The 24,212-nt window shown below is 41.1% G+C and overlaps 1 protein-coding gene across 2 annotated transcripts in view; it reads right to left on the reverse strand.

Moving 5' to 3' along the window:
- Positions 1 to 29: 29 nt before the first annotated feature.
- CAPZB (capping actin protein of muscle Z-line subunit beta) overlaps positions 30 to 24,212 on the reverse strand; it is a 71,153-nt gene continuing 46,970 nt past the window's right edge. The window contains exons 6-11 of one of the 2 annotated variants that reach the window (XM_069782383.1): positions 13,661 to 13,802; positions 13,019 to 13,135; positions 4,921 to 4,986; positions 3,593 to 3,669; positions 2,182 to 2,294; positions 30 to 279 (exon numbers count right to left, since the gene is read on the reverse strand). In XM_069782383.1, coding sequence (XP_069638484.1) covers positions 2,192 to 2,294; positions 3,593 to 3,669; positions 4,921 to 4,986; positions 13,019 to 13,135; positions 13,661 to 13,802 — 505 coding nt within the window. In that variant the 3' untranslated portion in view covers positions 30 to 279; positions 2,182 to 2,191. The remainder of the gene's footprint in view (positions 280 to 2,181; positions 2,295 to 3,592; positions 3,670 to 4,920; positions 4,987 to 13,018; positions 13,136 to 13,660; positions 13,803 to 24,212) is intronic. The other variant, XM_069782385.1, reaches the window with a different exon arrangement.

The raw sequence follows: 24,212 nt of genomic DNA on the forward strand, positions 1-24,212 counted from the left end.
GTGGTGCAAAGTAGGCCTCAGAGACTGAAAAAGTTTGTACAGCTTTATTCATGGAGAGAAGATGGCGTTGCATGGATAGTACTGAATGCAAATTGTGACGTGACGTAACAGAAAAGGGCAAGGGGGGGATGAGTTTTCTAAGAAAGGAATCTAATGAGTGCATGGCATGTCTTGTTAGCATGAAGAGTATTTTAACTTTGCTGCTTTCTCTTCAAAGCCTCCACCAGGTCGTTTTTAAGAGCTTCTTGTTTTGATTTGTCTGCAAAAGTCTGCACAGACCTGCGGGGAAGAAGGAAATGCAAGTCAGAGGCGATGCATTTGAGAGAAGGCGTTTTTAACAGTTCTCCTGGCATGTGAGTCAATAGGAAGGAGAAGCACCTGAAACCAGGCTTAGAGGGAACAAAACTCAGCTTGCCTGTTTTAATACAGAAAGCAGAAGGCAAAGTGAACACTTCAGTGAGTATATCAAAGCAAAATTCACTCTAGCAAGGATGGCACCAAGAGACACGCTTCCCCAGAAGTTCCACTCAGCCTCCAGTTGCTGGAGGGTGATTCCCAATTTTTTACATTACAGATTGGAAAAACCCCAGTGTACCACCAGCAAAGGGTGTTAGCGCTCTCGCTCTCCCAGTGACCGTGACGGGAAGGCAGAGAAAATCCAGCCTCCACCCACGAACGTGAAAAGGGCCAGGCTGGGGGAGCTCCTGAACCTTTTTGCAGACTGTTCACCCAGGGTCGAGCAGCCACATCAAGACTTCCCTCCAGTGTATTCACCAGTGGGAAAGGCAGCCAGAGTTTCTGTTCTTGAATTTGGTTTTCCAGTTTGTACCTTACCTAGAGCAGTTAGTGAATCAAAGCAGCTGAAGAACAGAGATACTGTCAGCAAGATTATTGCAGGGGTTCCCTTTATGCTAAAAGTTTGGTTATAGAAGAAAAGCTACATTTTTTAGGAGTCATCTTCGCTCACCGCCCTGTAAGATCATTGTGGAGGAACCTCCATTTTCAATGGTACAATAAGAAACTTCCACTTTTAAAAAAGCCCTCTTAAATGTGACCATTGATAGAATACTAATACTAATAATCTTCAGGAGTTGCTACCACAGAGAAGTGGTTAGGATCCAGTTTGGTAGGATTTCTCCCCACATAAACCGTATTTCATACCCTTTTCAGTACTCAAAGCTACCTTATTTTGCCTGGATGCTGTCTCCTGTAAACAAGGCCGCTCTTTGTGTCAGTTATTTTCCTAACATTTTTATAACAGTATTTCCATTCTCTTGTCTCTGGAGACTTCCGCTGCTTTAATAAAAATATATACATTTTATATTTTCATTTGTCACAGGCTAAAGAAGTGGTTCTTGGCCATTATCAACAAATAGTGCATTTTCCCCTTCGTCAGCTTAACGTGTTAAAGACAACATCTGTAACTCATTATGAATTGGAGTGGAAGGTTAAACTGGCTCAGGGTTAGTCACTGCCGTGCGTCCTAGACATTCAGAGCTCCAGAGCAAATGAGAGCATATGAACAAATCCCTTTAAAGGCTGTGCAGAGCACAAGCAAGTGGAGGCTAGAAATGTTTCAGTGGAGCTTGAGCAGGACTGGATTTCAAGCTCCAAGGAAATTCAAGATACACCAGGCAAATGGGGGATGTGCACGTGAGGTGAGCTCACATTTACTCAGAAGTCACAGGAAGTACCAGTCTTTTTTTTTTTTCCAAAACTGCAAGACTTCCAAGATTTCATTCCTTTCTGCAGGGAGGATGCTAAGATTACAGGGAGTTTCTTCATTGAAGTGGTGTACCACAGCTGTAAAAAACTGATGGTGCACAAGGGACAGAGTCCCTGGGGCTTCTGGATCGAATCAGTCCAAGCTAACACCACTTTGGGTACGTGACCACGCGCTCCTTTCTTGCTCCCAAGCTAGAGTGCAAAGTGGTAAATCCTGCCACATTTCAGAGCGTGATATTTCAAATCGGGGGAAGGGGTAGAGTAACGTTGAAAATAAAAATCACAGCATTTAGTTGGCCATATTAAGAAATAACCCTTGGGTGAAACACAGATCAAATGTCGTTTATCAGTCTGCGGGAGTTAGGGGTTAGTTCTGGTCTCAGTTATCATGCAGAGGTCTTGGCTGGGTGAGTCCTGGTTTAGTGCTGGTTGTCACACCTCACAGGCAGGGGGTACCTGGATTGGTTTAGTTATCAGGCTGGATGTAGATCTGGCGCTGGGTCAACACTTGAGAAAGCTCCCTCTGCAACTGCTTATACTTTTGGTTGTCGGGGATAGCATCAATAGATCTACAGAGAGCAGTTTAGAAACGAGGGAAGTAAACAGGGAAAAGAACAGTCAGAAGAACTCAGTAACACAGAGCTGGTATTCTGGAAACCACCAGGAGCACACTCAGGAAGAATAAGGGTAAATACATAGGTTAGAAGAAACAGAAGAAAGGCTAGAGGAAAAGCCAAAGCCAGATGCTCTGTATGTTACCAGTTCTGAGCAGATCATCTCACCGATGCACAAAGTACCATGACTCAAACTGAGCAATGGGGAGACATAGGAAATAGATTCAATTACAAAAGCTTAAGGCAATGTTCACAAGGAAAAAGACTGTATTACATATTTCCTTTTAATGTTAATAAAAGCTTCCTGGCTAAACCCCTGCACACCACAAATGAAAATAGAGGCCTGTTATGAAAGCTGGGGGTTGGGGGGGAGGGGGGGGAGAAAAAAACCACCACACAGAACAGCTGCTTTCTCAGATACTGTCGACTCCCTCTGCCCATGCTGTTAAGAAGGCAGCGCAAATATTTAATTAGCACCATTATTCTATCTTCTTTCACATTTCAGTACATGAGAGAACAGCAGTATACTTATTTGTGCCATTTGTTTATTCTACATTATCACACTGTGCTAGGAGGTCTATCTGCAGTTGAAAACGAAATGATTTGGCATCACAGTTCTGTACTTTCCTCTACGAGCATGAGAACTACCAGCTTGGGATTTCTATGTAAAATTCCTAACCAGAAGTGAGCAGGGGTTGAAAAGTACAGTACAGTTTCCCTGCAGAAAGGCACAGGGGGTTTATTCACTTAATCTGTTACAGTACACTATACTTTGACCAGCGGTGTTGAGAGAAAGACAGAATTTAAAACAAAGTCTATATACCGCAAACCATTAATGTCATGACTTAATTCTGGGACCAAGTGACTGTTTTTAAGAATAGTAGAAAGAGCAGTCAGAATTTAAGTACAGCTTTCAGGACTGTGAAGAATAAAACTCCTAATTAAAAATAATTCTGAAATACAAGTGCTGCTAAATGGGCTATTTTCTTCCTGGTGAGGGAACAAGGGATTAAAACATTGCTTCAAGTTTCTGTAGTTACAAGGTAGAATTTTTCCCTAAATTCCACACAACAAATAATGTTTCCAAAGCACAGTGAGGTGAACAATTAGGGACATGAAAAGACTTTGTGTAGGAAAGGGGAGTTCCAGCAAACAAAAGCAGATCAATGCTCGGCTGGAGACAGTACCACAGGCACTGCAGGGGAATGCAGGGAAGCGAAGGGGGTCCAATAGTCAGTTGGAGAGACCCTTACCTCAGCCCATTAACGATGTCCTTTGTTTTTCCAAAATAAATCTCATTCAGTGTACTTCTGATTTTGTTTTCCATGTCCTAGAAAAAAAAAGAAAGAAACCAGACCTTTAGTCACATCAGCCGTTTTCAGGAACGGTGCACTTACACTCTTCCGTGCATCGTATGTGTTCATTTTGATGTACACCACTTGCCACAGCACGGTTCAACCCCGTGTATTCCTAATACTTAAATTCTCACAGAAGGCAGTGTGACCCTATCTCTCTGCTTGTACCAAAGAAATAAAGGCTTAGCTCTACTCCTGTCCTCTCCTCCCAGTTACTTACCCTAGGCTATGAGATGTCTTTCTGGACCACAAGAGGGCAGTTTCTGTCCAGCTATCAATTTTTCTGCATTCAGTTGCAGAAAAGGAAAATGCATTTCACCCCAAACTTACTCTGTAATTTCCTGGCACTGAATGGACTATAAGTGGCAAGTCAGCCATTTAGCATAACCAACAGGTCAATAGTTTTGTGCTTACAGGTTACTTTGCATTTTTGAGCTGGTGACTCGTTCATTAAAACTGCATGGTAAACAGCTTTGAGAAAGGTCTTGTAAATAAGCAACATTTTTTCATTAGGTCGCTTTCACTCGAGCCAAAAACTTAGAAAAGGGATCAAAAAAGAAGTACCTGCCCTACTTTTATTTCCCAGTTCCTTTAAAAAAATGCATTATAGTCTATTTGAGTTGAGAATTTCCTCCTTGCTTGCCAAAGTGGCTACGAAGATCAAGGACGTCAAGAACACCTTCCTACAGGACAGTGCAATGAGACAGCAAACTAGTGTTGCACCGAAGTCCTTCTGAGCAGCTAACGCAATCACATCCTTCACTCATCATGCTGAGCATACATGACTGACAGCTGCCATAAAATCAAACCAGTGGATTTAATAAGGACTTGATACACACTGAACTTTCAGTTAAAGGGACAGTTCTGTATAACACAACCAGACTTTAAATAATTCCACCCAAAAGTGACTGTAGAAGCAAACACGGGGGTAGGAAATTGTTAACTAGTTCTCAGGAAAGGAACACTTATTTTACAGGAAGGTTATTGCTGTAATGAGCAGGAGACAAAGTGCAGAGTGGCGTCTTTGTATCTACAAACAGTTGGAAGTCATACTAGGAGTACTGAGCCATCAAACGCTGAGCAGCACTCACATGATTAGACTTGATACAATATGAATAAATAACTTGTTCATAAAGACAAAAGCAACAACCTTCTTAGGCACAGGACCAAATATGGGTAAGGGAGCCTGCAGCAGGCTAAGGCTGCGGTGGCTTCACAGCACTCACCTCTACCAAGCGTCCGATATTGGCTATGTGTGGAGAGGAGTCACTCACAGTCTCATCTTTCTCCATCTAGAAAGGAAAGACACAGGTCTATTGATAACATGCAATTCTGATGGTAGATGCATGACACCTTTCCTTGTCAAGAGAGGGGATGGAAGAAGTGGGTCTCAAAATCCTAAACTAACTATTCTTTCAGTATGCAAACAGACTAGTAACCTACTGAGAAATTCCCAGAACTAGAGAAAGGCTCACATGTTGATAACAGAAACGTAGTGTAATAAAAACCATGAATCAAAATAAAACCCTGCTGTAGATCCCTGGTGTAGACAGGCACTACAAAATTGTCATTCCCTACCTACTAAGGGGCTGCAGGAGATCTACAATAGCGAACGTGTAACGCGACAAGAAGCACAGCGTATCTATATGAAAACAAGGTTGTTGTTGATGAGATGCACACAAGGATGGTGCTGTCGGTTTAACAGCTGTGAACTATCCCTGCAAAAACAGCTGTTTCTTTTAATCTTCATCTCAAACACTACTTCCGACCACACATGGGACACATTCTCCATTCTCAGGATCTCCTGGCAAAAGACACCTTAGGCATTATTTACCTTCCAGTAGAGAGGGAAGGTGAAGAAAATACAAAAATCGCAACTACCTACAAGACTGGTGACAATTTAAACTACTGCAATAATACAGAAAGAGAAATTGGACAATTTGTAGTTCTTTTTTTTTTTTCTTTTAGACCAAAAAGCTGAACTAACATTTACCTATCAGGGGAAAGGAGGTACAAAGCAGTGAGTGTGGGGGGAAAGAAGCAGACTGCCCTTTGCAGTACAAATTGAGAGCTGGATCAACTTAAGTGTATAATGATACCACGCACTTAGTGTAGTATCTGTACAGGAGACAGGTACCTGAACTAGGTGAGATTTTTCATCACAAAGATAAAGAAGTGGGAGCCAGTACTGCAGAATGCAATACTTGCTTTATTTCATCTGACTTTGCCCCATATAATGTCCATCCAGAGGCCATGGCTGACCATCCATGATCTGTGCTAGGGAAAAGACCATCTTCCCCAGTTCTTGAGATGAAAATTCTGGCTAGACACAGACAAGCTGTTGAACAATGAACATCAGTCCCAGGAACCTCAACTGATACAAGATGTGCTGAGATGGCATGAAAACAAAACTGGGAGAAAAATGTAGTGGGAAGAACGGTCTTCAAAGGGTTTTACTAATCCTACTGAATTCTCTTATCCATCTGTTCATATCCCTCCCTCAGGGCAGAGTTTAAAAATCTGGGCCAGCTACAGGTTTCTTCTAATAAGCCAAGTCTCTAACAGGCTTGGGGAAGCATGTAATTTAGTTGGAACCCTGAAGGCAAAAGATAACCTAGAAGAGGGGGAGAAAGAGAACAAGGACATTTAATTTTTCCTTTAGATTGCAGTCAGATTGTTTACATGTAATGGAGACATGCTGCCTGGAGAACAGATCCAGTTGCAGTAGAGGGAGAATATAAATCTGAACTATGCAAACACACATATACATGTTACGGTGAGTTTGGGAACTATCAGCAAATTGACCAAATCTGGGGCAGCCAGGGAGTTGGCAGTGGGTCATTTACTTCCACAGGCTCCCTGCCGCATCTCCTCCACACCTGGACAGGCCGAGCTCATTGGTAAGAAGCAGAATCTGAAAACAGAATTATTTTTTTGCAAAACGTATATTATTACATCTCCATAAAAACTGCTGCCAGAAGGAAAACATTTTTATATGCTATAGAAGCCCAGATGTTACAAGAGGCTGTTTTAATGGAGTTCAGAGTCAGTAAGCAGCCATGTTATACAAACAGCAGAGTTGTTGGGATTTTTAAAGGTTCCTTCCGGTGGCTGTTACCGCACGGACCTAAGCAGAAAGCCTATAGCTGCTTAAATAAAGGGGTTAATTTGCTTCGAGGGGAAATTCCATTCTGTAAGTTGATGTTAACAAGCAGCTCATCTTCCCACTGTCACTCCCCATCTGCTGTTGAGCTCAGCCAAAAACCTAACGCTCCAGAAAGAGCCAAGTACAATCTACATGGCTCAGTCGCTCCTCTCCCGTTCAAGAGATACACTGCTTGGCTTCCTTGCCTCATTTCCCCAGCCATCTGCTGCAAGTCTGACTCAGAGGGAAACTCACTCTTCTGGGTATATTAAGCTCTCAATGGCTGGCTGGTCACTTTGGATGTTTCCTGCATGGAATATAGCAGCTGTTTGGGCTTTCTGTAAACAATATTTGGAGGAAGAGTTAATACGAAGAGAGAAATTTAAGCTGGATAAATACTTTGGTTCATCATGAAAGCGTCTAAAAATACTAGAAAGATAAGAAAGAAACTCATCCACCGTTTTGCTCTGAAGAACTGACAACAACATCCACAGCTGCTCTGGCCACGGAGCGACGTGAAAATCTCTTTAATGAAACACAAACAGACCAATGCAAGCCAAAGGCTTCCAAGCCACAGGCAGTGGGCAGACTGAAGTCTCCAGGTGGAAAATATGTGGAATTATTTGGATATCACTGAGACAAAATTTGGCCTCTCTCTCCAGCACTTATTTCAAACTGTAACGAGATAAATGAGGGTTGTGAGCTCTACGGAGCTTGCAGCTTTGTAGAAATCAGCTGAGAACCTACCTCATCCTTTCATGGCCTTCATGTATTTTCACTCTAACCGGTGTAACCAAAGATATCCCATATACTTTACCAAACTGTATATTCAAAACCACGAGCAAATCTGGGGATGCTGCATCAGCTCTCTATGCCACTAGCCCATACGTGCTCAACTCTTCTTTTTCTAAACCAGCTATTACATAACTGAACCACTGTAAAATCCATCAGTTCATGTGAAGCAGAAATAATATCCCAGACAATTACCGTTCAGTACATCTCTGCTATCCTCTGCACCCCAAAATACTGCTTAGTTAGCAATTAAAGAGACAGTGCCTCCAGGAAACTGGACAACCGCTGAGGGGGAGCTTAAGGATCGCGACAGCTACAACTTGAAGATCCCTCTGGTGGAAAAACACCCCCCAACGCCCTGCTTAATGCTACAACATCTGGAAGTCGGTGGGATAGGCCTTTACATGAAAGCTCAACTTGATGAAAACATATGACTCTCCTAATTGCAGAGCACAAGCCTTGGAGGATTTACCTATTATGATAAATGGCAGAATGTCTCTGCTGGTGTTTTATTGAGCAGTAATATATCACAGGGCACATCTTCCTGAATGCAGGGAATGCTTAGTTTGCAACAGACCAGCCTTCATCCAGCTCTGCAAAATGTTCCACCTTTGCTAGAGAATATTTCAAGTATGAAAATAAAGCAGTACAGATGTGCGTTGAATCTGAAATCCCAGGCTTCACTTCCCCTACAACTTTATATCCCCCCCTTCCCACACCTCCATATGTAAATAAACTATAGGTTTTGAGCCAACTTCTTTCTCAGCAAACTTGCACTTCCTCACAATGTTCATCCTGGCTCAGGAAACACACACAGGTTCTTTGTGCGCAATGAGATCTCAGAAAGGCACCTGTTAGTCTTGCTTTTAAGGAAGGGGCTCCAGAAATCTGTCCAACAAAGTGCAGTTTTGACTATTTGCCAGAAAATGGGAAGGCTACATCTACTTTGCATAAAATGAAACAGGATCATACAGCTGCTCTTACCTTAAATAAAAGTGCAGCCTAATGAAACCTCAAAATTCAGCCAAAGCAATAGAGTGCCGTGGCAAATGACACAAGTAATTCCAATGTACACAAAGAGGACGGGACCCTAACATCTGTCAGAGAGAAAAATCATCTGCCAGGCATCTGGCTTGAATCAGGAGGGGGGTGGGAGTTACCTGCAGTCATTGGACAACATGCAAGATAATTGAAAAGCTGCTGGCATTTTTCATTTCCCTGCAAGCACTGCTCCCTTTGTTGTAAATTGGAGGTAGCATGTCCTGTCCTTTCCTCTCAGACACACAGCACTTCAATCTGCGGCCCCTCGGCAAGGCAGACGGCATATAACACGCTGATCACTCCTTCCCTATCCAAATTCCAGCCTCAGTCCTTGTATTGACTGAAGCCTGCCAGTGTCAGACGTGAGCTGGGAGTTACTTCCTCCATCCTGACCCGTGGTGCTTCAACACTGAGCTCTCCTGAGTTGCATCCAGGCTCGTCTCCAGAACAGTTTGTCTGGAAGAGCACCTTTGTTTAAGCAACTGTAAAATTAGAAGTTCTCTATCTGACATTGCATGCCTCTTGGAGGAGGACAATAGCAAGGGAAAAAAAAAGGAAAAAAAAAACAATAGCAAGGGAAAAAAAGAAAAAAAACACACCTCAGCTTTCTCCTTCCAGTTCTACCAAAAAGTTCTTCTATAACGTCCTCTGGAGTCAAAACAGAGATGGCTACGTACACTGTGTTGGTATTTATGTATGACAACACATATTGCTAAAGATTAGAACAAAACCTTCACTAGGCAAAAAGGCAAGAGTTCTTCCATACAAAAGGACTGCTTCAGCAATGATCTAATGAAGTGTCCAATGTGAAGATGTCACTTAAGCTTTAATTCTCCCTAAGTTTTCAAACCGAAATTATGATCTATGGATCCCACATGCATGGAGCTGGCTGAGAACTTTTCTCATCCTCTCAAGATAAAAGTTCATACGTGCACATACATAAATCCATTATGCATATACGCAAATTATGTAAAAAAATATATAGCACAATACCTATGTTTTTGTGTTGTATACCTCTGTGTGTATATACACACACATTTCTATGGGATCAGGACAGAATCTGAAATCTTATGTTGTAAACAAAACCAAAATCCAAAACTCCATTCAGAACACATCACAGGACATTTTATTACAATTAGTCTGTAACTCCAGCTCTTTAAAAGAAACTTCCAACTGACAAAGCAGAAGCCTGAAGTTCTCATAAACTAAAGCTACACAAAAGAGGTTTTCAACTTCCCAAAACAGGCTGAGTCCTCCATCTACCATGTCTCTCCCTCCCTTTCCTTATTCTGTCCCCTTACAAGTATACAATGCTTGTACAATTACTTTCCCCTTATAAAACAAAGACAGAGACAACTCCTATTGTAGCACATGAAAAGCTGCATTGGGAAAACCAATGAAAAGTAGTAGTTCAATGAATTGGAAGAGATATGTCCATTTTCAGTGTATGACACTAAAGTAGACATAGGCTAGGGACATGACCTTTAAGTAGTATATACCCAGAACGTAACATCACATGGCCCCAAGCCAGGTGTAAGAATACTCAAAAACACTGTGTCTTGGGGAGAGAGAGGAAAAAAATTATTCTTACAAATTCAGTGCAATGTTTAGGAATAGCCTAAGTGGAAGCCCTGTAGTAACAAGAGTCTGGGGATATTCAAGAAACACGAAAACAAGTTTTTCCAAATAGTCTTGACAAAGGCAACAAAAACCCCCATGTTTGTGTCTGATGCAGGGTAACAATATTTCACCAATAGGAAATGACAGCAGAGGACAGCTATTTCTAGACTCTTACTTCTAGATCCAAGTTCAGCTCTACCACGTTACCACGTTGTCCATTCACAGCAGAACAAATAGGACTGCTTGGTTACTTGCACCAAGCATAATCTGCAGACATTAGAAAGGGGAATTACTGAGCAAGTGTTTCCATATGAAGTTGAAAATGCTCCCCATAGCATTTCAATGCAAGACATGCCCAGCTCTTCGTTGCTGCCAGAGGTGGTGAATTAGGAGGCATTACATTAGCTGTTCCTTTGCGCCTGCTCCTGGCCACCAAGTTAATCATTCCAGTCATCACTCGAAAAATAACTGATTTGCAGCTATGAGGCGAAACTGGTTTCAAAGTAATGGCTCTCAACAGACTTCCCTTTCAAAGCATTGAAACGTTCTCTCTGCCATCAGTTTATAAGCCAGGATATTACAAAGCTTGTGAACACTTCAAAAGCTTCCACTGAAACACAAGGACATCTGCTATTCACATTTTAGGATCAAAGGTGGTCAAGTAGCTTAAATGTTGAGTTGACCAAAACCATGTACAATTTACCATGGACAAAATTATTTCAAAATTATGGTTAGGACATCAGCTTACTGGTATCATCAAGGTAAAACTATAACAGACCATTCAAGAGATAACTAGAACTTACTTTCGGTGCCTGCAGTTTGCTGCAGACTGTATGAAAAGCCTACCAAAAAGTAAAAATAAAACCTGCCGTCCTTAGGTGATGTGGCAAACTGGATTTACAGCAAAGTAAAATCCTTGCACTCAGGAGTTTAGTCCAGCTACAGCTAAATAAATGGCTCAAGACAAACAGCTCCTCCTCACATAGCATACCTCAAGGCAGCATGAAGATTTTCATTTTCTGCCGTGGATTCTGATGAAGCCTGTCCCATTAAGCCTGCTATGGCATCTGCAAACAGAAAATCTCCAGCCCAAAGCTAAATTCTAAAACTCGAGTTTCCATTGTTTGTGCAGCAGCAGCGCATCATTACCCCAGTGGCTTTTTTATGGTTACTTACATTGGAAGCAGGCCCCTGCTTTAATGCATCACATATGAATTAAATGATCTGCTGTTAAAATGATGACAGAAGCATGAATCTCCCCACTAAAGCTTAGAGAGTGAAAGTCAAACTAAACAAGGCCTAGGAGTTCAGGCCAAGGTGTACTGAGGACACCCATTCTCAACAGACTCTTGTTTTCCTTGGCACAGCTCTCACAAACCATAAGGCCACGGCCAGAGTCAAGCCCTTGGCCTCCACTTCACAGCTATGATTTAAAGTATTAGGAAGGCCTGTGATTAAATATTTGTCCGGGTCACCATAACTCGGGTGTAATTACTGCAAACATTTTAAAAGAGTATGCAACGCTCAAAACTGTCTCCAGATGCCTTCCTTCCTCCCCCCCCATGCTTTTCCATCAGCCTCTTCTGTAAATCAACAATGTGGAAGAAAAATCACCTAGGTCTAGGGCAAGCTTCTGCAACTGCAATATTAACACAATTTCAATTCCTCTCTGCAATCGCAGATCCTTCTTTCCTTCACCTGGCTCAAACCTGTACAAAAACATGAACTGTTTAACAGACTCTGCATTGTCCTTTGTATCAAAAGCAACAGTCTGCCCTGGGAAGTCTCATAAAGGAGTTTTAGCTACTGCCAATCTCTCTAGTCACTCATGACCATACAATATGCCTCCTGTCCTCCAGAGTTTATTACTCTGCTCGAGTCACTGATTTCCACAGTCCAGATCTTAAGCAACCGCAATTCATCAGCACCATGAGGTAGGGAGATGGCAATCTTTAGCAGGTGGCTGGGGCAGAAGCATCTTCACCCAGTGAAGTCAAGTCCAGCAGATCCTGCCTGTCAGAGACTAAGAGAGCCAACAGTCCTCAGTTTGGCACCTTCCTTGCGAAAAAAGGCTCTCTCAAGAGGAAGTCAAAGTAATTAACACTGGCACAAACCCCCCAAATGTTTAGAAGAGATTAAGTTTTGTTTTTTTCCTTGGAGATGTTTTTAAAATCAGCATCCTGGTACTGCAGGAGAAAAATATTAAAGGATACTAAAAGATAACTGACGTCTTTAAGAACAAAAGAATCCTATAGTCCATGCAAAATACAGGTTCATTCACAGCGGCCTAGCTGGCTTTTAAGAGAGAGACATAACAAAAGAGGTCATCTTGTATTTTTATAATCCTATTGGAATCTTCCAGTAACAAAGTGGGCAAATCTGACAGGATAAAAATATCTGCCTGGGTAACACATATGGAAGTATAAAAATTTAGCAATACCAAAAGACAAACTAAGACTTATAAGCAAGTCTAAACTCCTACTGAATGTTTTATATTTTCAATTGAAAGCTATACTGCCATCAAGGAAAGTTCAAGGGGCTTCCTGGTAATTACATACTTATGCATTAACTGTTTCACTGGGCTGCATACGCAGCAGGAGAATAGATGTTTATACAACACCTCACAAAATCAACTTTTTGTGCCTGACTGGGGCTACTGGGTATATAAATAAGGAAAGGCATGCCTTGGGTCTGCAGCATACGCTCGTGCCAATATACAGACATACCTGTCTGGTAAGGCTCCCTCCAAGGTTCATGGTACCAGAACCAGTTTTATTAGTCTGCAGCCACAGCATCACTGTGGAGGTCAGCTTGTAATGAGCAGTACGACCACTGGATTTCTCCTGTAAGTGGAAGGATAACAAAAAGGGATAGAGACAAAAGGTTAAAATCCCTCCAAAAACTAAATGGTGGCTGGCCTAGAAGACCCCACAAGCAACAGGACAGACATGTATAACTCCACTCACATAGCACAGTCTGTTTCTTAAAAACAATGATAAGTGTGCACATTCCCCTAATTTTCCAAAGCAAATCTAGTTGGAGCAATTTCACCTCCTATTACCTTGTGTTTATTACCTAATTAGTGATATTTATCTGTAGACCTTTATGTAAAAAAAACCCCTAATCTCAGGATCATATGCACAGAAAGTAACATACTTTCAATTCTTCTGGGATTCTTTTTGATTACAGCCCTGACTTATCTCTATCCAAATTGCTTCAGGGAATTTTCAAAAATTAACAGGGGAAAGAAGTTTACAGCCCCTAACACAATATTGCATTGTTCAGTGGAACACCTGTGCTCGTTAATTGTCTGGAATTAACTGGGGTTTGTTTTCACTTAGGTATATCAGCTGCCCCAGAGGCTGTACCTGAACCTCCACCACGTGGATGGAATCCCAGCATCCCTTAATCTTCTTTGATCCATCTCCAGCTTTCTTAATGAGGATCACCCCAGCAAAACCATGATCCAAATCCCAGAGGTAGACAGAAGAGACTCCACCTTCAAAATACCTGCAGGACACAATCCAACAAGCACGTTAAAAGTAAGCAGGATCCAAGCCAGAGTCAGATATCAATAATAATCTTAAATAAGCAGAATCTCTATATCCTAGTAAGGGTTTTTCTTTTAAGACGGCACACTGTCACCAGTTATATACCTAGAAACACAGCAGTTTAAATCATTTTATAATACAGAGACTTTAATTACAAAAAACTGTACATTTCTCTAAAGGAGAATAAAAGCATAGTGAGAAACAGAGCTAGTTACAGATTTCTGCAGTACCTGAGCAAACAATTCCTCTGATTCCAATTACCTATAACAGCTGGTAAAAGCATAAGCTACAAAGTAGGCCAACACTTAAGGCTTTATTTTACAGTTTGTTCTTCCCCTTCCCCCCTCATTTTCTGTCACTATTGGGAAAGTCTGGAAGTTCTTAACAACAAAGTCCGCTAATTAAGACAAAAGGGAGCAAGTAAGTAGCTTTATGCTGCTGTCTCAAAAGTTTGTGTGAAGCTGACTTAGTGATTTATTGCAAATAGAGTTGAACTGAAACCAAGCTTCTTCGAAATGAAGGGATGCTGTTGAGGTTTACATATTAGTCCAGCTTCAGATACAGTATACAACAGAAAGTAAGCTAGACTACCTAAATCTCAGGTTTCTGGTAGCAAAATAACACTCTTGGAAAACTAACAAAGCAACAACATCTGCAGAACCCCACTCCTTCTTTATAACACTAGTACTAGGCTCCTTATGTGCCAGATGGAAGACACACTTTAAAATAATAGTAAACAATGCAACACTGTAGGAAGAAAGATGCAAAAGCAGCAATTTTGGCTTCTAGAAAACCAAAACTGTAACCCACAGCATTTTACCAACTGTTTCCATTCTCAAGTGTCCTGGTTTCAGCTGGGATAGAGTTAGCTGTCTTCCTGGTAGCTGGTACAGTGCTGTGTTTTGAGTTCAGTATGCGAAGAATATTGATAACACTGATGTTTTCAGTTGTTGCTCAGTAGTGTTTAGACTAAAGTCAAGGATTTTTCAAGCTTCTCATGCCCAGCCAGCGAGAAAGCTGGAGGGGCACAAGAAGTTGGCACAGGACACAGCCAGGGCACCTGACCCAAACTGGCCAACAGGGTATTCCATACTGTGTGACATCCCATCTAGTTTAGGAACTGGGAGGTGGGGACAGAGAATCGCCGCTCGGGGACGGGCTGGGCGTCGGTCGGCGGGTGGTGAGCAATTGCCCTGCGCATCATTTGTACATTCCAATCCTTTTATTACTACTGTTGTCATTTTATTAGTGTTATCATTATTAGTTTCTTTTTTTCTGTTCTATTAAACCATTCTTATCTCAACCTACGAGTTTTACTTCTTTTCCTGATTTTCTCACCCATCCCATTGGGGGGGGGGGGGGGGGGGCGAGCAGCTGCGTGGTGCTTAATTGCTGGCTGGGGTTAAACCACGACATCAAGTTACTAAACAGCCATAAGGAGTATCGAGCAAAAGGGAATACTCTTTCACGGTGCACAACTCTTAGACCTTGGTGATGAACTCATGCTGCAATCACCATCTCCTGCAAAGAGCTAAGGAAAGGAGGAGAGGCAACTTCAGCTGAGCCAGAAGAGCAATAGCACAAAGCTTCAGTAGTCAGACATTTCTGTTCTGAGCACATACTACTGTTCTAGAAGTACATACCTAAAGCAGACAAAACACCTGAGAATTCGTTATCTGGAGGAGAGCAAAAGCTCATCATCCAAAGACACATGAGGAGCTACTATGATTGACAGTTCCCAGCAGCTAAGCTGAGAGAGTGTCACGCAGATTAAACCATTGTATGTTCCTGCCTCTTACTGTCATGAGCGAGACGATCACTTAGATCTGCAAGTGACTGCATGTTTCTCCTCTTCTGCAAGAAAGGAAAGTATCACTCATCACCGACATGAAAAACTTGTTGAATCCTCCCACCTTCATGCTCCCCTCCTTTCTAAACACGAGCCTGACAGTTGTTAGTGGCACTTCAGATTTGATTTACTGTGCATTTTGGACTTTATGTATTAGCTTGAAGTACTGTAGATTCAAGAACACTAACCCATCCTTTCTGCAAGTCAGGAGAAAAGATATTGGGAAGTTAATGCATATAACATAGGTAATTTTCCAACATGTTCTCTGCACTTACAGATCAGTCCAGTATGTTGTTTCAAGAAGGCAGAGTCATCAAAAGAGCCCAAATTCTTTTTAATTGCATGTATCCAAGTCTGTATCAAAACCAATGCTGACCCCAGGAGGGGTACATGACTTCATATTAACTCACCACATCATTTTATTTTTAATGCGTGACTACTGCTACTCATCACCAAGCTTAGTCTGGGCATTTAAGTAACCAACATACACAGCACTGTCCTATGACATTTGTCAAGCCACTGATAATACACCATTAAAAAAGGAAAGCCCTTTGCTCCACAGGCACACTAAAGCCAGACTTCCAGCAGGCAATTTAAACCTAACACACCAACAAACACCCTTTTTATATCCCCTGGGGAATTCACAAATGGATTTTGGTTAATGCAGTTAATGGGAATTTCAGTCCCGCAGCGAACCTTGGTTCCAATCTAACTGACCCTTCCTTTGACAAAAGGGCAGCGTGAATCAAAGGCCAGAGAGCAGAGGCTATTGTCCATTTCCAGACCAAGTTTGCTTAAAAAAAATTAATATTCACATATAAAGTGCATTGACTCAAAATGAACTGGCAGCCAATGAGAATATTACAGTGTGTACAGACAGTTTCCCCATTACCCACTTTATGAGCTTGCTATGAGCATGAAACATTAATTAAGAGAGGGTCCGAAACAAGGTTTTTGGAAATTTATTCTTACCTACTGTACTTTGATCCTAATGACATGAAACAGGAAAAAAATAATTTTTATGTGGTTCACCTTTATGAGATTTTACATAAAGGCTTTTGTGGGTATTTTAAGAATGTGCTAAAATGTTGTCTGAAACCACATAAAACCATCTGAAGAACCTCCCGCCAGAACTAACAGTGCACACATGGAAACGCTTTAACTTGCCTTTGTATATTTAATGAATCAAATATAGTATTAATATTGTTTTAAATACCAACATACTATTTCAATAAAGTTGCTTTGCCATAGCCAGATCCAGTATCTTGAAACTCAAACAACAATGCCAGCGATTGAACCATTATGAATCCAAGGCACGCTGGGATATATATTAGCCAAAGCCTCCTCTGTGCTTCAGCAATATATAATCATTTCAAAAATTCACTCCTCCTTCATGGGGAGAAAAATATATATCATTGATCACTACATTAGATTTTACTTTTCCTCACGCAGCAACTAAAATGCACTGAAGTAGGATTTCTGAAGACTATCTAAACCCAGGAAAGTCGTATTTGGAGAGGGGAACATTCCTTGAAACCTGTTTTCTTCAAGAAAAATAAAGAAGTGTGACAGGTTCATTGGCTGCTATATAATAGAAAACTGGATGACAGACAGATTGGTTGGAATTTAAATCTACATTCATGAACTTGGATTTGCTGTAAGAAGGCTGGACTACCTCCAAGAAACCCCTTCACCACAGATTAAAAAGTAGCAGTTATTAAAATTCAGGCAGGAGAGGTAACCAGCTTGGAAAAGGTTTCTGGAAGGCATAGGCTGGTATCTTCTCTGTTAAAGAAATGGATGGGCAAAGCAGAGCACAGGCCCATCAAAGTTACATGCAGCAGTTGCAGCAAAACACTTTGAAAGCACTATGTAGCTCCCAGATCAAACAATTTTCTTTGATCACCCGTTCTGGATACCCCTGCTCATGGTAAGTTATTGTCCCGCACAACAGCAATCGTAAAAGGCAATGTCTTCTTTAGAAGCTCGAGTCCTCTCCCAAAGCATCCGAGGTCCAGCACAAAAACCAGCAGATGCTTTTGAAATGTACAAGAGGTCTGATGTAGGAAGAAAACTCCAATTCGTATTGGAGTACTTTAGAAACATCCCTAAAGGATAAACCATTTTCAAAGCAAAGTGATTGTTCCTCTTCTGCTTAGGGACACGGATCTCTCCAGGATGTACTCTGGGTTTACATACAGACAAAAGTTTGTTATAAAATGATGAAAAAACATAGTCTCATGGTTGTCATGTCCCTTTATTAACAACCCAAATGCTGTCAAATGATACCCCTTGTCCTCTCCGAGGACAGCCAGTGTTCTTCCATCTCTGGTGAAATCGCTTTTTATAAAGTTGCCCAGGAAGGTGACTAAAAGGCATAAGGCCCAACATAATCATTCATTCTCTTTACAAAATTCAGAATGGCATTTCACTCAAAATCAATTCTAGTTTTAATGTCATGATCAAACACTTAAGTTTTATATCCGTTACTCATCAACCACAGAACTCCTGGAAAAAGCTGTTTTATACAAAAAATGTCACACTTAAGACTGACCTACTTTACAAATGCAAGAATAAAAGAAAATATTTAAGCTAAGAGTGATCCAAAGCTTTATGAAGTGTTTGAAGTTTAAGCGGGTGGAGACACAGGATGGAAACTGAAGGAACTCGAGCTGTATTCATGAAATAGAGAGGCTGTGGCCAGAACAAAGCCGTAACTTCAAGAAAGATGTGATAGGGGAGGAAATCCTCCAGCTTCCAGCATAGACCTCAGGAAAGGAGGACAGATTAATCACTTCATTTTACCACTAAAGGACAGATCAGAAAAGGCACCGTAACTTTCCCGATAGCAGTCTACTTCTCACAAGCTTTGCAGATGAATACTGGACCCTATACTGAGAAAATGAGTTTCCACCACACAGCAATAAAAACAAGCTATGACTTTCAATTACACTTCAGAACCAAATCACTCATCCATAAAAACACTTGTGTATTTTCCAGTAAGTAACTGAGAGCCAGAGACAAAAACCCACCCAGTGTCTCTGGCTTATGGTTCTCACGGAACTAAGCCACAAATCCCTGATGCCAAAGTACCAATACCTGGAACCTCAGACCGGCTATGCAAACCTTCAAAAGATTTGCACAGTGTTTCAAACTGGCTCGTTTAAAGCAGCAAAATATATTTTCTTCTTTTTTTTTTTTTTTCCCCTAAAGGTTGCATAGCTCTTTCTTCCAGCTTCAGAAGTTCAGCATAGAAAGGGAAATGCCTCCATCTATTTAGATCAACAAACTTCCAAGAAACCTGTCATTTAAAAAACCTACCCCAAAGGAAAATATTGTGCATTCAGCTACAAATGTTTTTACAAGAATGACAACGACTGAAGTCACAATGTGAGAAGCTAGCGTCTAACAGCAACCCCAAAACATTACCTAAAACACTAGGTGAGGAAGCAGACGTTTCAACTATTATTAAAACAGATGACTGTAATGGCAGGTGACTTGGCACAATTTTCACCCAGTCCTTCCCCTAGGCCTGCACCCTGTCATTTCAAACTAGCACATAAATTGCAACAGAAATATGAAGGAAGTGGCAAGTTTCAGCAACCCACCCTCCACCAAACCCAAAACACTGCTAAGGTGTTCATTCAAATCACCTGCAATCTCAAAGCTCAAGTGAGGGGAAAAAAAAAGTCTTCAGGACAACATCAAGAGATCAGAGTTGTGACTAAATAATTTTGTTGACCGTGTCCTCCATCCAGTTTTCTAGTAATGAGGCTCATGAGCCTGTTCTTTATTAAAAAGGACAGGTTGGTACCAGGAACTAACCAGGATGTAACACTTCTTCCACTGGCATGAGTACAGATGATTTACAATTCCTCTCTCCCTCCTTCTTTGGTCCCAGGAGTGCAACTGTATAACACTTTCAGAATGTTACCTAAATACTTAAAATGAAGAAGGTACAATGTTTGTGTATTCAGACCAGCTGTTTTTCACCACACTTTATGAACACAGCCCAAAGTATGCTTGTGGACTCTGTACAGGTATTTTACAGAAATTCTTTCCAGCATACACAGGTGCAAAAATCCCTCGAGCAAACATACCAATCTAGTTAGGTACGTGTAACTTCAATGCCAGTTGTACTTAAAAGCACACATCTGGAGCATGGTGGGATGACTCAAACTGCTAAGCAGAGTTGTGCAGTGCAAGAACTCTGCAAGGAAGGAAAACACTATCCAAACAATGGGATCCTGAAGGCTAAAAATCTCCCAGAACCTCCCATTCTAGTACCTTTCATTATTGAAAAAAAAAACCTATATTGCTCACTTTTTCCTTACCATCCAACTGCTCTTGGCAGATGGAAACTAATGACCAAATCCCTTTTGAGAAGTCACCTGGAAACAGTTCCATTAACCACCTAATAAGCAAGACAATGGGTCACTTTGTAACATGTCCAAACGCATAACCGGTTCATTAACTACCAGGAAGTGCCGACTGCTTACAAATCCTTCACCCGTACCCATCCGTTTGACCAGCATGCTCTGCAGAGACAGCCCACTGCTTCATCCACCGACAGTCTGACACATTTTAGACTCTGCCAGCTATAATTCAAATATGGGTAGGAGGGGGAAAGACAGCAGCAGAAGTCTTCTATGTCATGTATTAAGTTTGCCAAAGTCTGCACAGAGTACAGATTTCATGTGACGTACTTCTTTCTTCAAATAGGCATTTATCAGATATGCTACAAGATGGCTATTATTTAAGTCGCTTCAATTTTCCATCGTTAAAACACCGTACATTTGCAAGACCATGAGGTAAATTTCTCTAAGTGCAAGCACAGCCGTGTATTGTTAGAGATAATCAGTTCAAAAATTCCAGATCATAATAAACTGACATTTTAAAATCTAGTCTCTCTCCATTTTTGAAAGCATGCAAGTAATTGCTTACTAGGGATTTAAAACCTTCAGAGTGGTGTTTGAGGACAGTGCTGCATCATCAGTGCTGACCTCCTAATACAAGCTTTCCCTCTCCAGTGTTCAGATTTTATGTAATCACAGAGAACCGTGGGAACCCAAGGGAAAAACTCCTCCTCCACCAAATATCTCAGATTCAGAAAAGAAGAATGTAATCTGTACAGAGCTGCTCCAAAATGAAGCACCCAAAGAAAAAGAAAAAAAAAAAATCAGATGAAAAGCAACTACTTTAGTTTTCACAGCATGACAGTATGCTTAATTTTTTCCTCTCTTCTAAATTTGCTCTAATCTGTGTAATACATATCAACAACTTCAATATTGATTCTGTTCTGAGTTTTGAGCTGCCCGCGGGCAAGTTAAGGAAGGGACCCCAACACTGCTCTGTTTACTCTTACATCTAAACAATTTCCTTGGGAAAACATCATGGTTGTAATTTCAAAAGCACACAAACATTAAAGCAGCAAGCATCTTGGCAGTTTAGGTCTGTCTTACGAGACTTCATCTTGTACTTATCAGTCTAACCCGGAGGCAAGAATCTCACAGATGACATAATCCTGATGTCACACCCTATTGTGCAAAACCCTAGCCAGCAGTGAGATGGAAAGTCAGGTTTCCTTAGTGCTAGGATGCATAACAAATGCATCTGGATTCAATCTGCAGAGCCCTTGCTGTGAAAACCACAGTAACTATCATGCCCAAGAGAAAGCCATCACAAAGGGCTAGTAACCATTAATGAGGAACAGTGAGCTAATGGCAATAAAGTCACTTCAAAGCTTTCCAAGGGTTTTTAGTTTAGGCAAACTAGGTTTACATCTAAACACAGACAGAACAGACAGAACGCTTATATAAAGAGCTCACAGCTGCCTAATCACTTTGTGAGTTGAAAGTTGCACTGCAGGCTGCAGGAATTGAAGCTCAGCAACTGCTCCCCCATGCACACCTACAGGCACGAGCACTGGCAAGCTGTACTAAAACCAAAAACATTAATTACGCCTCTTACATCTGGTGCTCTCCTTTTATTTACTTGGTGGAATCGGCGCTGTTCTATGCAAAAAATAAATCAAATTTTGTCAAACATAAATACAGCAATTGCTACAAACCTTGCGAGAAGAGCAAAGTCTTTTCAAAATTGGCAAGGAATGAACTCCACTCAGATGATCTCATGGCCTATCAGACCACATAAAGGGACATACAAAGGCAGGGAAGGAGAAATTAGATGACAAACTATAGCAGCACTCCAAAAGAGTTAAAGTCTAAGGGCAGCACTAATAGAGGTTTGCCATTTTTTCTTGTCAAGTGGACGAAGGCTAGTATCAGAGGTGGTTCAAGCACACAATCCAAAATAAACTAAGAAAAAAAAAGTAAAAACAGCTAAAAAGGGGAAAGCTATCCAGCAGCTTACAGGGCATTTGAACATGGTAGTAGAGACGATAGCACATAGTTCAATGGCAACAAGCCACACAGTCAAAATGAGACATCCCTGAGGTTCAGCAAATCAAGGCTGTTCAGTGAGATTAAACACACTCATAAAAAAAAAAAAAAGTCAGCCCTGTCACTGGGACTTCACTACTGGCAAACTCTCTAGCAAAAGGCTCCTGAATCTACATATTCCTGAAGGAAGGCACATGCCTACTAACTCCATTTTGGATTGGATTCCAATCCAAAATTCAATAATAAAAGGATTACACACAATGAAGATATTTTAGAGGTCAATCCTCTCCCAGACCTCCTTCAGTTCCTACCAAATTCCTTGTCCAGACCTCTAATATAATAAATTGAAAATGGATCAACATCAAGACACAGATAGAGGCAGAAGTTCAAAAGGCTTCATTTCTTACTCTGTTGAGGGAACACAAAACCTTAATCGATAAAAACATTTTCAGAAGCAGAATAATTAAGATGAGTGTTTTATCTTTTTTTTTTTTAAAAGCTGTTAAAAATCAAAAGCACCACTAAATCCAACTTAACCCAAGAAACAAAGTAATAGCTTTCTAAATGTATGTCAGCTTACTAAACTGGTCCAAAGTTGCCAAAACTCATCTTATTTGTAGAAATATTCAGATCAGCAGCATCCTTCCCCAGGGAGGTCTATTTAATCACTTCAGAAATTATTTCTTCCAGACAACAAAGAGCGATTAGATGACTTAATTAAAGCACTGATTATCTCCAACCCAAAACAACGGAACACAGAATCTAAAATAGATAGATTTAACCAGATGCCCTGGTCCTCATTATGCTTTGATTTCAATCAGTTGCACACACATGTCAAGCAAAGGGCAATAAATTACAACCATGTGTTTGAAGAAATTATCTTCACAATATTGGAAGTGGAGAGCCAAGGCTCTAACTGAATGGTGTAAGATATTAGACTTCCATCTGGGAGTAATAACCTACTGAACAAAAACATACCAGGGCATTAGCTTCAGGCAGTGTCTGAGTTAAACCTGGCAGCAGGAGATCAAAATTAAACAGTTGTTTTTTGGGAAAGTGACATGCATTTTGGTAAAACCAATAACCAAGAAATATGCTTGTTGTTTAACATACATAATATAGAGAGGGAGTTAAAACCTAGTATAATTTCTCTTTAACCCAAAGAGACATGAACATGCCTCCAGAAATAAAAGGTGGGCAACTCTAGAGATACTTAAAGGTAGTTTGCATTAAAACAGACACGTACAGGGAACAATTCAGCGCTGGTTCAGAGGTACTGAAGATTCAGCAAAGTTGTTCTTCTCAAGCTTTCATGATTTGAAACAACTCCACACAATATTACAAGATTTCTCCAAACTTGTTTTCAGACTACAGTCACTCAGTGTGCTGGCCAATAAGCTTTTGAGGACAAAACTAAAATTTAAGACTACTCACCAGCGAGCAAATCTGAATGGGTTATTTCACACAAATTGTTAACAAATGCGTAACAAGCTGTTTCCCTCAAAACACCCACGCTAGCAGGTGCCAACCCCTTGGGAAATGGCAAATAGATGCCAATGACTCACTAAATGTAGGTGGATACTTACCACACCTGATTAAAACACAAATCTAAAAAGGAATGGTGTGTGGGCCAAATGGGACTGACACAAGGAAAAACTGAAACTATCTGAAGTCTTGGGAGACGCCCGAGATGAACTCTGTGAGATATTACCACTTAGTGTGTGTAAAGGTGAAATTGGAGATAATCCAGAGGAAGCTTGCACCACGTGCTGAGAGCAGAGTAGGAATAGGACAGATTCTCAACAGTACTTATTTTTCTATAGAAAGGAAAGATCTTCCTCTACCACTCCACGCTGGAATGACCAGTATAAGATGTATTTTAGAGCTGGGGACTGAAGCAAGCACCATGCAGAGCAACATCTCAGAGACAAGTGCTTACAAGGCATTAAGATACACAACATCCTTCTGCAATGGACAGTCCATACTGGCTAAATGACTGCAAGCACAAGATCCAGCAGTTTAGCCCAGCAAGGCTGGAAACAAAGCCACAAACTGCTTTGAAAAACCTAGCAGAAACCCTCATTATAGGAATAACATGTCTAACAGCCCAGGAAATTCA

Source organism: Haliaeetus albicilla, chromosome 4 (assembly GCF_947461875.1).
Source record: "Haliaeetus albicilla chromosome 4, bHalAlb1.1, whole genome shotgun sequence".
Taxonomy (NCBI): Eukaryota; Metazoa; Chordata; class Aves; order Accipitriformes; family Accipitridae; genus Haliaeetus; species Haliaeetus albicilla.